This window comes from Barbus barbus, assembly GCF_936440315.1.
Source record: "Barbus barbus genome assembly, chromosome: 32".
NCBI classification, from domain to species: Eukaryota; Metazoa; Chordata; class Actinopteri; order Cypriniformes; family Cyprinidae; genus Barbus; species Barbus barbus.
In genome coordinates, this window is record NC_136760.1 from 7,787,552 (window position 1) to 7,802,916 (window position 15,365).

The following is a 15,365-nucleotide window of genomic DNA, read 5'->3' on the forward strand; positions in this document are numbered from 1 at the left end:
AGCTCTAGTGAAAGATGCCAGATTTGTGAATAAATCACTCTTTTGACCTAATCTGAATAAAACTGAACCGACTTTAAATGGAAGTGTTTACTATTGTCCTCTTGCATTATCGACATACTATTTTCCTGTTTAATGCTTTGACACAATCTGTATTGTATAAAGTGCTATAAAGGTGACTTGTCTCGAAATGGGTTTGCAACATGTCAGAAACTGTTCGATTCATTTGGACACTTCACTCACACAAAGAATCTTCTGCAGGGGGTTTTCACACAAAATATATTCATTCACAAAAAACAAAAAAGTGCTGGATGAGGTGGATATTTTCCTACAATCTATTGCATGAAACAAAACAAATTTCTTTATTTGCCAACAATGAAGCAGCTCTTTATTGCACGTACAGCTTGTCCAGCAGTTATAGCCAATTTATATACTTCTATACTTCTATATTTATATACACTTGGAACTTGCAACTAATTGTGTACTTCATGCACTTTAATTGTGTGGAAGTAGTACTGAAGTCCAACTAAAGATATACTGAAATATATTTGATTGTGCTAATGTGAAACTATTGCAAGAAATATCTTGCATTTAAATACAGATATCATTCAAAGATCATACAATCCTCATCAGTAGTGACATTATAATACATTTTAGGCTGAATATAAAGAAATATGCATTGTGCACAAGTAGTACTCCCAATAAAGTTTAATTACAAGCGATATGTCAGTAAATATGTTAACAGATTTTAACCATACTTAGTATCAAATAAATGTATTTTAAATATATATCTTTTTACTAGGGTATGTGTGGACTTGAAAAAACCCCAACAACAACAAGCATAGTTTTGTGTGAATGTAGCCCCTGAAGTACCATGTTCATGGATTCTGACCCACTCAACCAAAGGCAAAGGCAGGGAAGGGGTGTACAAACGTAGAGCACATATTCCCCAGACTGTAGTGGAGCCACGCAGTGGGAAGTGGATGAAAGTAAACACAGCATGTGGAGGGAAAAAATATGCTGAAATCTCTTTCTCTAAAAAAAATGATGTCTGACGAAATTTGTGTGACCTCCTGGCCTTTCCCACAGCCATAAAAGCCCCAGAGTCTGCCACTGCAGCGGGTAAACCATGATACAGTCCCTCTCCCTCCCATGCTGTTGCATTCTTTCCTTTTCTTACCCCCACTCTCCTTACATGTCCTAATTACTTTACTTCAATAAAGATAATGTGTCTTTCTTAACAGCATGCGGTCAGAACAAATCCCTAACAGAATATTGGAGGAGTATCTAAACCATGCCGTTTTGCTGAATGTGTAAGTAAACGCGTGAGTTCTGTAATAGAATGACAAATTATTATGGCAACTGTGATAATCTTGGTCCTAATATTGCCATCCGGTTTACCTAATTTTACCATTTTTAGCTTTGTTTAACAAATGTAACCAGGTTTAAGCCCATTCTGTAGATTTTCCCCTCTTTAATTCGTGCAGGGGAAAAAAAAACTCCCTCTTGGCTGACTTGTAACCCAAAAAGCAGTAGCTACTGTAGAGGTGAACTGTGAAATCCCCTTGGTTCAATATCCAAAAAGTCAAAAAATCAGAGAGAAAGTCCATGACCAAAAATCCATGATGAGTTGTCCATTAGTTGACTAATCCAAAACATCCGTATCTATGACGACATTACTGTTGAAAAAGGAAAGAAAACAAACAGAGTTTGAGCAAAAGGCTGTTTATCCAACAGTGGCCTAAATGTGCCTGCTTTGATTTGGTGAATGAAATCTAGTTTAAAATACATGTGCCAAGTTCTTGTAATCTTTACATTTATATTGGTTTCATGTGATTTTTAAAACATTTTATACCATTTTCAAAAAAGTTTAAGATTACAGACTTTAAAAAAAAGGTTGTTGTGTGGTGTGGTAAAAATATAATGAAATATTAACTTATGATTTATGCCACCATTGTATTAAAGAAATAGTTCACCCCAAAATGAACACAAAAGGAGATATTTTAAAAAATGTTGGTAACCAAACATTTGGCTGCTGGCTTTTTTTCCATGCTATGGAAGTCACTATCTACCAGAAAATATTTGGTTATCAACATATTCCAAAATATATTCTTCCATGTTCAATAGTAGAAAGAAATTCATACAAGTTTGGAACAAATGATGACAGAATTTTAATTTGACATATGTCCTTGTCCCACTTAATATATCCTATTATTGAATTATCTAAATGGAAAAGTGAGATGGATAAAGAGAGAAAGTTCTGGGTTCGTTATGTCACACTTGAATAATCCTTTGCATTTATGTCACTACTTGTGCTGTATCATTCTCCAAGATGGAATAAGACATACATTTTGAGTAAAGATAAGTAAAGTTTACAGTGCCCACAAGTTAATTACCAAAACAAAACAAATTCTCTATAGCCTTATACAGTGAATGTTCGGTACACAATCAAATGTACTTGAAGGATGAGTTTAATTTTCAGACTAGGGTATAATATCCTCATCAAAGTCTCAACCAAAACAACTACATCAGGATTCTAGTCGGGTTCAGATAAGTTTAGACAGTGCCAGAAAACTTTAGAAGACTGAACAGAAGCGATTGAATTCTTCTCCATAGACTCCGTCTGACTGTTTAATATACTCAAGGCTGTCTGAAATGCAATATACACGCTCCATTCTATTGAAAGCAATATACCTTTGAACATCTAAATGAATAATACACTGCATATGAGACCAGGCTGAAAATATTGAATGTTTCTGTGGCATTGAGGAGAGGAAAATGATGGGAAATGTATGTGACCAGTCAAAACAAAGCAATAGATGTGTCCTCACATCTGATTGGCTGTGCCTCCCAGGCTCACGCTCCCTTCCCCCACTCAGCCCCAAAATGAGCAGAAGTGTTCGCGCCAGCTCTCCCAGATTTCTGCCCTCTTTTCTGCAGTCTAAAGTCCGAAGCTGTAACAGATTTACAACTAGGGGAGGCCTATTGTGTATAATAAAGAGCATCTAATCTGAGCTGAAAAGGCTTTAGCCAAGCGTTAGATTGTCCTGCTCATGCCTCTGGCCAAATAACACACTCTTCCTTCTACACACAGGCCCTTTATAAAGCTGATTAATGAGAGAAAGACTGTAAAATGTCTAGCGCTGAGCAAATAGCACTCAGAGCGCATTGGTAGGCCAACTTCTTTTTACTTTCAGGAAGTTAAAGTAGGTCCTGACCAGGGTCAGAAATTCATACGGGTGACAAAAAAAAGCTCCAGTGGTGAACGTTTTTTAATCTATCATTTAACATTTAATATATATTTCTGAATGTCCATTAGAGATAAAATGCCCCTAAACTCTGTATATTGTATATATATATATATATATATATATATATATATATATATATATATATATATATATATACACACACACAAACACACACACACACACACACACACACACACACGTATATATATTTAAAAAACTTTTTAAAATATATTTTAAGGTATTTTAATTAATAAAGTGTTATTAATTTCTAATTATAATTATACCTTGGGGAGTTGCATCACATGACATTTTATAATCATTTATATTTATAGCATTTATCATTTATAATATCAGGACAGTTTTTTTCACCCTGCCATTTTTACTTTATTTTAGAGATGTATTCAAAAATTGTTAGTTAATAACAAAACAAACTTTAACAAACTTAAGTTAAATGGAAAACAAACCTATAATCTTAGATTATCCTAGAAAAAAACAAAACGGAACAACTTTAATGAGTAAAACTGTCTGGCTGCAGTCAGTAAGTGAGCCGTGTGGCGTTTCAGGCTCACAGACATTAATTTGTGTGTGTGTGACTTGACTCCACTCCCCTGAGAGTGAGAGTGTGCACACTTCCCCTAGAAGTTAAAGGTTAGGGTGTGCCACTGCCGCAGTACATGTACAACCAGTCCTCTCAGTCCTCTTCTCCTCCCACAAGAGGTTAGGCAATTTAACATACACTTAACCTGTCACTGAGTACATACCAGACACATATAGTCTTGCATAACGTCTGAGTCCAATTCATATGCACGAATACTCATTAAGTGCATACCATGCATGTACCCTCCAACACAGCCTCCACCACAACCTACTTTAACGGCAAAACCCTTTTCAAGGTTTCATACAAACCACCGATTCAGCATCTGCCCAAAGGTAACAGTGTACGCTCCTGATCTGCACACTTAGAGGAGATCTTTACAAGGTTCCTGTACAGCTTGGGCTGTACATCAGCACTGAACAGAGGGCTTTAAGCCATCACTTCCTGTGGGGCAGTGGTCAGTGCCTGTCCATCCCCGACATGCTGGAGCTCTGAGCCCATCTGTTGTCCATGCTCGCTGATCTGAGAATGTTTTTATGATGACAACACAACCAGACCTTTGATGCTACAGTAAAATGTTCACCATTTCATGTACTCAAATATGCATTTGTGAACTTGATGCCAAAACAGACAGGATTTGCAGGTGATACAAAGAAGCACTAACAAGGGAAAAACAAGAACCCGGAGAAAAATTGTATGCTTTCAGATATGATTAAATTACCAACTTTCTCTCAGATGATTCTCCTAAAATTTCTAGGGTACAAAATGAACACTCATCAGGTGCTAAATAACAGTAAAAACTGGCTTTTGCATAAATAAAATGCAGGTTGACTAATAATTTTATTGCAACATAACATAGATTATATAAAGATTATTTTTCTCCATGTGGCAATACATATATGAAATGTTCCTTATGTTAAGTTACCAAATTTAAAATATGTGTGCAACAAAAATAAATTTAGGAAAAATATAAATGCAAATAAAATAATTGTTGTAAAAGTATGGAGCAACTGCATCACTCTTCCTGCTGCTAAAACAATTGAGATATTAAAGAGATCTCATTTGTGATTTTTCCATCCTATAGGGACGGACATTTCCCTGACAAGGCCTACTTTGTGGTGTGGCACCATTTCACAAGCTACAGATGGCGTGCATCCTGCTAGCGTTGCGCAAAGCATAAGGGTTGTTAATGACTCTCTGCACTCTCAAAACAATTCCTGAGAAGAGCCCAGGCAGGAGGCTTGCACAAGTTGGACGGGTTGTGCTCAAGTCACCTTGATGTCTAGCTTTCTGAGCCATTCTTTGGGCAGAACAGTGGACAGAAATGACAGTTTAATGTGTAGCTGCTGATACCAGATTGACAGCTGGCATGCTGCTATCAGTACTGAGAAGTTGCAAAGCTACTAACTTAACTGCATTTTTAAGAAGAGTGAGAATGAAAATGAGTAGCTATCTTTTTTTTTGGACTAACAGGATCATAAAATGCTATTACAACAATTTTAAAAACATTATGTTACTATTTATTTAAATGCTGCTCTTCATCATTACATTTGAACATTTAAGCACAAATGTGTGTAGAATGAATGAAATCCTGACGTACTACATTTGTCATGTAGCGTCGCTTCACTGCCATTCATAACTCCTCTCCTGTGGCCTCATGGGATATTAAAGAGATAGTTCATGCAAAAATGAAAATTCTGTCATTACTCACCCTCCAACGTATACTGTCCTGTGTCAGCAGCACCGTACGTGGAAACACTGTTTATGGTTTGATGGCGCTACAAGGTGATGTGGAGGGGACGAAATGTTGAATAAAATCATTATTTTTGTTTTCTTTGCACACAAAAAGTATTCTCGTAGCTTCGTAAAATTACAGATGAACCACTGATGTCACATGGATTATTTTAACGATCTCCTTGCTATGTTTCTGAGCCTTGATCGCGTTAATTACATTGATCTATATGGGAGGGTCAGAGAGCTCTCGGAATGCATCAAAAATATCTTAATTTGTGTTCCGAAGATAAACGAAGGTCTCACAGGTTTGGAACGAATTGTAACGGTTTAATAAATTGTAATAAATAAAAGAATTTTCATTTTTGGGCAACCAAAGAGTTTTTGAAGGGAAAGAAGTGGACTTATGCAATGGCCAAGTCAATCACCTGACCTGAATCCGATTGAGCATGCATTTCACTTGCTGAAGACAAAACTGAAGGGAAAATGCCCCAAGAACAAGCAGGAACTGAAGACGGTTGCAGTAGAGGCCTGGCAGAGCATCACCAGGGATGAAACCCAGCGTCTGGTGATGTCTATGCGTTCCAGACTTCAGGCTGTAATTGACTGCAAAGGATTTGCAACCAAGTATTAAAAAGTGAAAGTTTGATTTATGATTATTATTCTGTCCCATTACTTTTGGTCCCTTAACAAGTGGGAGGCACATATGCAAACTGTTGTAATTCCTACACCGTTCACCTGATTTGGATGTAAATACCCTCAAATTAAAGCTGACAGTCTGCAGTTAAAGCACATCTTGTTCGTTTCATTTGAAATTCATTGTGGTGGTGTATAGAGCCAAAAATGTTAGAATTGTGTCAATGTCCCAATATTTATGGACCTGACTGTATATACAGTACATGCCTCTCTCTACATTTTTGCAAACCTACAAAAAAAAAACTTGCCTATACTGTACATTTTAGTTCACTGCAATTTCCAGTTGAAATTCACACAAACCATGGTTACAGGTCTGATTGTCGATTAATAAAGACTTATTTTCGCATAGTTCCTTGTAAAATACAATGTTACAAAACAGTGCATGATATAAATACATGTTGATGATTGAATAGCATAACTAGGTAACATAAAGTTGCTTGGTAGCTTACATGGTACAGCTTTGGTACGAGACCTGTGAAACATGGTGAAAGAGCTCAAAGACTTGAACAAGCAAGCAAAAAATGGCATGGTTGCTTCAGCAACTGTGTTTTTATCTCATGTTTGCTTTTGTTAATGCTATCATTTAGGTTTAGGGTAGGGTTTAGTCAGTGTGGGTACTTTACAACAACCAACATAATAAAGGAAATATAACTTTGCAGAAATTATACCACAGGCACGTATTTCCAATGAGCATGGGTTGGTTGCTTGAAGGCTGAATACATAACGTGACTGTTCTGAGCAGATTCGAAAACACTAGGCATCATACACTTGCCGGCTTTGTAAATGGTTACAGAGAAAAACAGGACATCAAACACTAAACGATTGACTTTCAAGTCTGTGCCCATCATACGCTACGTGATTTCCCTCAAAATCTGTCAATTCTGACCGACCAAAATCTGCAGACTGCCTCTGATTTTTGGCTACTAGAGATGACTCCTTCAGACTCTACATGACTTTGGTACAGATTTCTGCCTCAATTTAGTGTATTACATCCTTTTGCTAAGGGTAGTTCGCTGCCATGTGAGTGAAGCCGTCCCTCCCAGATCAATAGAGAGCTTTTGGGCATATTGATTGCTGAGAAAGGCATGCTGTTGGGCCTGTGAGGAGAAGTGGGAGAGCGAGAAGAGAGGGCAATGACGTCAGCTGCCATTACCCGTAGCCCCACCCCTCTAATTAAACAAGCCTGAGCTCCCAAGAGATGTGAGAGAGGGAGAGGAGTCTAAACATCCCAATCTCCTGTCTGCCTCTTGCACACACACACACACACACACACACACACACACACACAAACAGGATCCTCATATCCCTAAACCCAGGCACTATCTTCTTTAATTTCCTCCCAGAAAACATCTCTCCCTCTAACCAAATATGAAGGGGGAAAATCTTATTAGTGATGCCCTTGAATCCAGCTACAAATGTCTTTCCATTCTCAATGTGAGTGAGGGCCTACGCACTTCTGATATGATGCCAGCGCTTTCATCCGGCTCTGGTGGGGGTCTACCTAAAGAGGACATATGACCGCCATTCATCTGCCTCAGAGTGGGGGATGGGATTGTGTATGATGCCGAGGAGGATTATATGTGTGTGTCTGTGTCAACTGGGTAGGGATTAGCCTACCGCTATCTCGTCAACCTCTGGTGCCATCTGCCAGTGACTTAGCAAAAATGCAAATCAGATACCCAGAATGCACAGCAGCCACGCTCCGTCAGAATAGCCTATAAAATTAGGTCAGTGGAGCTATGATCCTCGTGTCTGTGGCAACGCGCTCTGCGGCTTTACGGCGTGCGTGGTTAGAAAGGGGGGACTGATGAACAGTCAAGGGGGAAGAGAAAGAGTCTGGAGGGACCTTCGTGAGCATGCGAAATGTCACCAGGGATGAACAAAGAGGATAAAAGTAAAAGGGAGCAAGAAGATTTCAGACAGGGATGAAAGTAAGAAGCGTAAGGAGTCAGGGGAACATTTGAAAAGAGCCTTGGCAGCAAAACAAAGGCTTTGCCTGACTGTGTAGCATGAGAGTGCCACGACATGTGCCAGCTCATAATTACCCCGACGCCTGTCCATCTGCCTTTTAGGACCGACATCCTCAACCCAAATCAAATCACTAACAATTTCAACCCTGCAATGGAGTGTTCAACCATAGCCTATTCTTTTTTATCGACTGCTAAAAAAAGATCAAAGACCCCTAGACGGTAATGTGCGTATTAATGAAAGCGAGGTGGCTGATGCAACATTGTGGCAAGGCTTTTGCAACCCAGGCAGCTGAGCTCTATTCCTTGCAGGATGACTTGTATGAATAATGTATCCATTAAGAGTAAAGCCTCCCTCTTTCTCTCTGCCGCTCTGTTTCTTTCTCGCAGATCAAGGTTTTTATTCATATATAATAAAGCGGAAAGGATGAGCTTTATCTGTGTGACCTTTGCTTTTTAATTCCTTTAAATCAAAGCAAGCTGGAGACTTGCCTTTCCAACATGTTGCTCTCGATAACTTTGTTCCTGAAAGTATTGCCATACTAACGCATGAAATACTTGAAACTTGCTGAAGCCTGGCCTTGGTATTTGTTTAAGGTGGAAGACATGGATGGTTGCTTTTTATTGAAAAATCACAGCAGCACATGGTCAATCTCTTCAAAGCAGGACACAAACAAAAGATATTCAGAAAATGTACTCATATATACAGTAGGTCTGAAAGTATGAGATCATGTGAAAAGTCAGTTAAAATGGAGCCTATTTTCTAACTTCAATAGTATAGAGATGCACAGAATCAGCTTCATATCTGTCAATTCAGTGAATTTGCTTTAAAAAAAGACTGTACCTTTAGAAAACAGTGAAAGCAAGCTGAGCGACTGGATGCATGATAAATGCAAAGTGTACACGAGTCTACCCATCCATTTTGAGATGGCTTGTTGACGTTGTATTGATGATATAGTGTGCTGTATGTCAGGAGGGGAGTAATATAATCCTGGTAAGGTCACAGAGGCTAATATTAGTAGTGAGAAGAGCAGTTTGAAGTGGGGGAGTAACCGATAAAGAAAGAGAGAAAGGGAAAGGTCAAGAAAGAGAATGAGGCAGGCCCAGCTGTGCAGTGGGCCCCGGGCCCACCCGGCTGGATTACGAGCGACTCTCTCTCCAGACTGCCTGCCAAACATTTTGTCCCAGATTATGGCCCAGATGCAGCAGCACTAAACTGCACAAGTCGGTCAATGGCTGCTCTCGCTCATCTAAGCAGAATTACTGCACACAGAGCAGTAGGGGGTGGCAGCCGAGCTGGGCCAACTTTTCCCCCACTCCTGCGCTCAAAAACCAAATGCAAGATGAGTCTGATTTGCACAAATGATCTATGAGCTCTTCCCAGGCTATGCAATCAAACACCCAGAGCAAACACACACTTACACAAGGGTGGTTGATGCATGACATATTTTAATAAACTTCAAAACTGTAGGTTAAAATTTTCATGAATTTTCATACATCCATTTCTGCCTTGGTAAAAAATAAATATAAAAAAAATAAATGACGACTTTATTTCACGACTGCAAATTTGTCCCATAATTGTGAATTCCTATCTACAAATTTCAACTTTATATTTTATAATTACTTTTACATTTACTTTATTTCTAACAGGCAACTTTTTGTCCGACAAAAAGACTTTTATAGCTCCCCTAGTAAAAAAGTAACATTTATTTCATACTAAGTATAGTTAAAATATATAAACATTTTCTGACATATGAAATAATATTTGGAGTACTACATGTGCACAATGCACATTCCTTAATATTAAGCTTAAAATGTGTTCTAATGTCATTGTATTTGTATACAATGTATTATGATTGTATTATCTTTGAATACTATCAGTCTTTAAATGCAAGATATTTAAGTGTACCTGAAGTATACTTGCAATAGTTCCACTTTAGCGCAATCAAATAAACCTCAGTATATCTTTAGTTGGACTTCAGTACTACTTCTGCACAAGATTCAAGATTTTTATTTGTCACATACACAATTATACAGAGTATAACCAGCAGTGAAATGTATTAAATTATTATTAAAATCATTCAAATGCATTAAGTACAAAATTAGTTGTTCCATTCCAGCAGACTTTAAGTATACCAGTTTAGTATACTAAAAGTACAAGTGCAGGGTATTTTATTAGTAAATGTATTTTTAGTGTACTTAGCATGAAATAAATGCATTTACTTTTTAGTATATTTATTTTTCACTAGGGTCATATTTAACTATTTCTCTCAATTGTGATTTCCTCACAATCATTACTTTATTTCCCACAATTATTTAAAACTTACTTTTACTCTGTTACTGAGAAATTGTTTATTTTAGGTGTTATACCTATAAGTTTTCTCATTTTAATAACCTTTTTGCCTTTGCTAGTTAATTTTACATGATCTTGCAATTTGACAAACAAACTTTTAATTAAACTAATTAGTCTTATATAGTCTTTCAAATAATACAAGGTATTAATGTTAGTATAAAAGGATTGTTATTTTATTTTAATTATTAAAAAATAATTAAAATGTAAATATTAAAATTAATTCAAATACAATTATGATTAAATAATAATAATGACATATAATTTTAATGATAAAAAGCACAATACCATAATAGTTTGGAGTGTAGCATGTCACGTCACAGAATGTCAACTACCCACATGAGAGACCATTTTAAGCATGTTTTAATTACTTTATTAATCTGAGACTATCAGAGGAGAAGGCTGACAGTACCTGAACGCATTCATAATATTTGCTACACATCAGAAAACCATAGTTCAAGAAATTGTATGAAAGCCAGTACGAGGCATCTGCCTCAGTCACAACTGAACTTGCACAGTGCTCTGTTGTCCTCTAATCCTCAGCATCCGGCACAGACGGTATAATTGGTTTTTGTAACAAAATGCATGTCTGCAGACACAGGTGAGACAGTTCTACTGTGCTTTGTGCAGTACATCCATCTTCCTGTGGGGAGGGGCTTAAATCTAATTCAGTGTGCCATCCTCCATAGGAAAAACCCAAAATAAAGGAATACTTTCCCAACCCCGTTTCAGAGAGAAGACTTCAGAACCCCAAAGACCTTCAGGGCAGACTCGATGCAGCCGTCGAAATTGGAGTGGGTGAAGCCCACAATAATATGTTAGCAGCATTTATGTACTTGATTTTGTTTTCGAGAAAGCAACGTTTATGTGTGGTTAGTGAAAAACTAACATTTTGAAGTCACTAAAATAAGGCCATAAAACACATACAGAACATTTGTTCACAAGACTTCTGAGAACTGGATCTTGTAGCCTAGAATTTTTGCTTCAAAATAATGTGAAAATCATCTTGTTTATTTGCTCACAGAAAACAATATATTGATTTAAATTTCCTAAGACACTTTTTGAGTAAAAAGGGTCTATGCGAGAAGGCGTCAACCTTCACATTCACACCTGAGAAGACAGGCCTGCATAATGAGCTTCATAATGAGCCGTTTAGTCAAGTATGTGACTGAGAGGAAGAGTTACAAGAAGGAATATGAGGACAAAATAATATATATATATATATATATATATATATATATATATATATATATATATATATATATATATATATATATATATATTTTTTTTTTTTTTGTAGTTTATTAAGAATATATTTAGCTAATCACACAAAATAACTCACAAGATTCACTTGTGAGTGCAGTTAAACATTTTATTAGGAACAATCAAAGCTGACTTTTTAGCATCATTACTCCAGTCACATGATTCTTCAGAAATCATTCTATTCTGATTTGCTGCTAAAAAAATATTATTATTCTTATTATTATTGTTGTTGAAAAGAGCTAAGATTTTTTTTTTTTTTTATGAATAGAAAGTTCAGAAGAACAGCATCGTTTGTAACATGATACATGTCTTTATCATCACTTGTGTGCTAAATAAAAGTTTTAATTTCTATATATACTGACTCCAAGCTTTTGCACCTGGCATTTTCATAGTGTATATAGTTTATGTGCTCTGAAGGGGAAAAAACAACACCACATTTAGAAATTCTGGGTTATTTCTCTCAGCAGATCTTCTTCCAGAAACAGAAAGTATCCGGGATGAACTCGTTTGCTTCTGCTGACAGCATTAGATATAATGAGTTGAGACAGAAAAACTGTACATTGTGTTGGTTTCATATGGATTACTTTAACATAGAATATTTGTTTTGGACGTGACTTCATTTAAAAGTAGATATTTCAAGCTTTCTATACATATATTTCTCATGTATTTGAGGCGAGTATTCGCGGAGATTCGTGTTGTTTTATTTACGTGTCTGTGTGACAGAGACGGCAGAGAACGCACCCCGTTTACTTTCTCTATTTTTTAAAAGCACATTGTTTTGTTGTTATTATGACTATACACAACTAAAAGTAGACCCTTTGCAGTTTCAAATGATACCTTACTCTCATCTGTAAGATCAAAACTCGTGGAGTATTTTAGTTAGTTTCGCGTCAAACAAAAAAACGAGACAGCCCGCACCGGTGGGTTAAGGAACACCAAGTAATCACACCGCTTTCTCCTGTTATGATGAAAACTGGCAATTTCACCAAGCAAATACCAAGAAATAGGTTGCAGCAGTTTGTCTTTCGACTACACTTGCAAAAATTCGCTATGGGACTCGAAGCTCGAATAGCTTCAATGACTTCTTATAGGACACAATCGCTGTCAATCAAAAGGAGATGCAGTCTTTCGACAGACCCTCCAATCATCACGCAGAAGCCCGGAGTCCAGCCCCGCCCACTCCTCCATTCACCCCCAGAGATGCTGAGCGTCCGGGGGCGGGACATAATCGCAGCATTTATCCAATGAGCGTCTAGTTTCAAAGCACTGAAAAAAACTGTTCAAAGCAGCCCCATAGAAGTCAATGGACGCTGAGCTTCAACAGGCAAATACACTGATGCTACGGGAATGTATAAGAAGGAAATCGAGTCACCTGCTATATGTAGCTGATTCTGAACGAACTCGTCTTCGAGATGAACGTGTTCTAACGCATTTTTTATCAATAAAATGTTAACACAATAGTACATATTTGACCATTAATTTTTAGACATTATAGGGGAAGCCGAGCTTCCCTTGCAGTCTTAAAGAAATTCCCACTGGTGTGCAGTGTCATCTGCCCTGGGCAATGAGCCACCGATCTTGTCACCTAATTAGAGAACAACAAAATTGAGTGACTGGGCGTCCAATAACTGATGCAACCTCATTTTTTTCTGATATGGAACAGAGCTGTTTACCCTTAGTTTCATTAAAAAAAGGGGCCTGTTCTCTCTTTGAGCAGGGATGTGTACGTCATTTCATGCCACTTGTTATTTACATATATTTATATATATATATATATATATCATATTTTAAAGCAATGAACTAAGCTAAGCATCTTACTCTGTAAACAATTGTAATTGAAAGTATTGAAACCAATGACTATCTACCAATGATATCTGAGTGGTGACTGTGAGGGTGGAGTTAGTTGTGATGTTTTGAATAATCTCAAGAGATCTTAGATAGCAACGGTTGGCAAGATGGTGTGGAGTCAGTCGGCTTGCATGACAGTACTAAAATACAGCACACTTCTGAATGCACCTAACAGACCTGTTTGACAACTGAATGTGGCCCATGGAAAATTTTAAACTGATTATAGCACAAAGTCTTTAGATGGACAAATATTTACTCAATATCAGGAAAACAAAACTGTGGCTTTAGGACTCCAGGCTCTTTTTCAACAACAGTGGAAAATATTGCGGCAATACTATTTTGCCTAAAGTACAAACAGAGTTTTAATCATCTATAAGGCACAAAAGGAGAAGACGGCTGACAGACTGTCCATTCATATGCAATTTGTCAGCACAACTCACCAAAGACTTCAAGAATTTAATGAGATTATATATCTGTTTCAGTGTCAGGTTTTTGTAAAAATTCGTTTTGCCAATCATCCTAACTTGCACTCATGCTGATGGTTTAAACTCATTCATTTTGATAAACTACAGAATATGTGCATGACATATTGACAAAATGACAGCACTAGACTATCAGGATTTACAGTTCTAGGTGCATGACGCCCCTGCTTGTTCTGTAGCTTTGTTTCCTCATAAGGGAGATTCTCACAAGAGGTGGGGGAGGGAAAGGGCTGTTAATAGATTTGGTTAAATATAGAGCTTTTAATAGCAGCGGAGGTGCCTTCATTGGGTTAACCAGAGTCAAGAATAGACTTTATGGTAAAATGAGCAGAATTTGGATGATATTCGCTGTCTCTGTGGGTTGTGGGTTTTAAAGAGCGCATGGCATGTGTGACCTGTGTGCAACCCAGCTTATAACTAGAAAAGCAAAGTTTGTCAAAGCCCTGGTTTAAAGTAAAATAAATAAATACAAAATGTAAAAAAAAGTTTTGAAAAAGTTTTTTGAAAGTTAGTTTTTTAAAGTTGTGCATCTGAAAGTTTTCGAAAGTTAAGCATTTGTAAGTTAGTTTTTAAAGTTAAGCACTAGAAAGTTAGTTTGTGGCTGCTCTGTATATTTTGCATGTGCTGTAACTCTGTAGCTTTTTATATATTAATATTTACAGTGGACAGACATGTTGCACTGTAAACTATATATCTGGGTTGATCTTCTTTATAAACTGCCTCTGTAGCTCATTAAAATGATGTATGTATTCTACAGTCAGCAGTCAGTGATACAGGTCCTCACTGTAAATCTGACCCATGTTTGCAGATAACTCGAAAAGAGCCACAGCTAGAGCAGTGTCTCTGTACAATGTTTAAATGTAGAAATGCAGCATGTAAATGAATACTGAGAGTAAACACATTCCCTGCACGGCCCATTACAAAGGCTTCGGCCGGCCCCAACCCTCCACCAGATAAACATTGAGGTGCAATGCACTAGAGCCAAGGAAATAGTGTCCATTTCCTGGGTTTTCACTAGGCATCTTACAGACCGAGCGCTATCATTCTGTCCAAACTCCCCCTCCCCTCTTGTATCTTTAAATGGTAATCTGTGTGTAAATCAATTGATAAACGTTTGGCCTGAAACATGGCCAAGAACAAATTGTTTGGTTTATTTCAGAGGTACGCTGAAGTAAGAAAGGCTGA

General features: G+C 37.4%; 1 protein-coding gene across 4 annotated transcripts in view; it reads right to left on the reverse strand.

Annotated features, from left to right (window-relative positions):
* Window positions 1-267: 267 nt before the first annotated feature.
* Window positions 268-15,365, reverse strand: part of LOC306851914 (renalase-like) — a 65,899-nt gene continuing 50,801 nt past the window's right edge. For 3 of the 4 annotated variants that reach the window (XM_079388420.1, XM_079388419.1, XM_079388418.1), the window contains one exon: window positions 338-1,676. In XM_079388420.1, the coding sequence (XP_079244546.1) occupies window positions 1,674-1,676 (3 nt within the window). In that variant the 3' untranslated portion in view covers window positions 338-1,673. Of the gene's footprint in view, window positions 1,677-15,365 lie in introns of all 4 variants that reach the window. The other variant, XM_079388421.1, reaches the window with a different exon arrangement.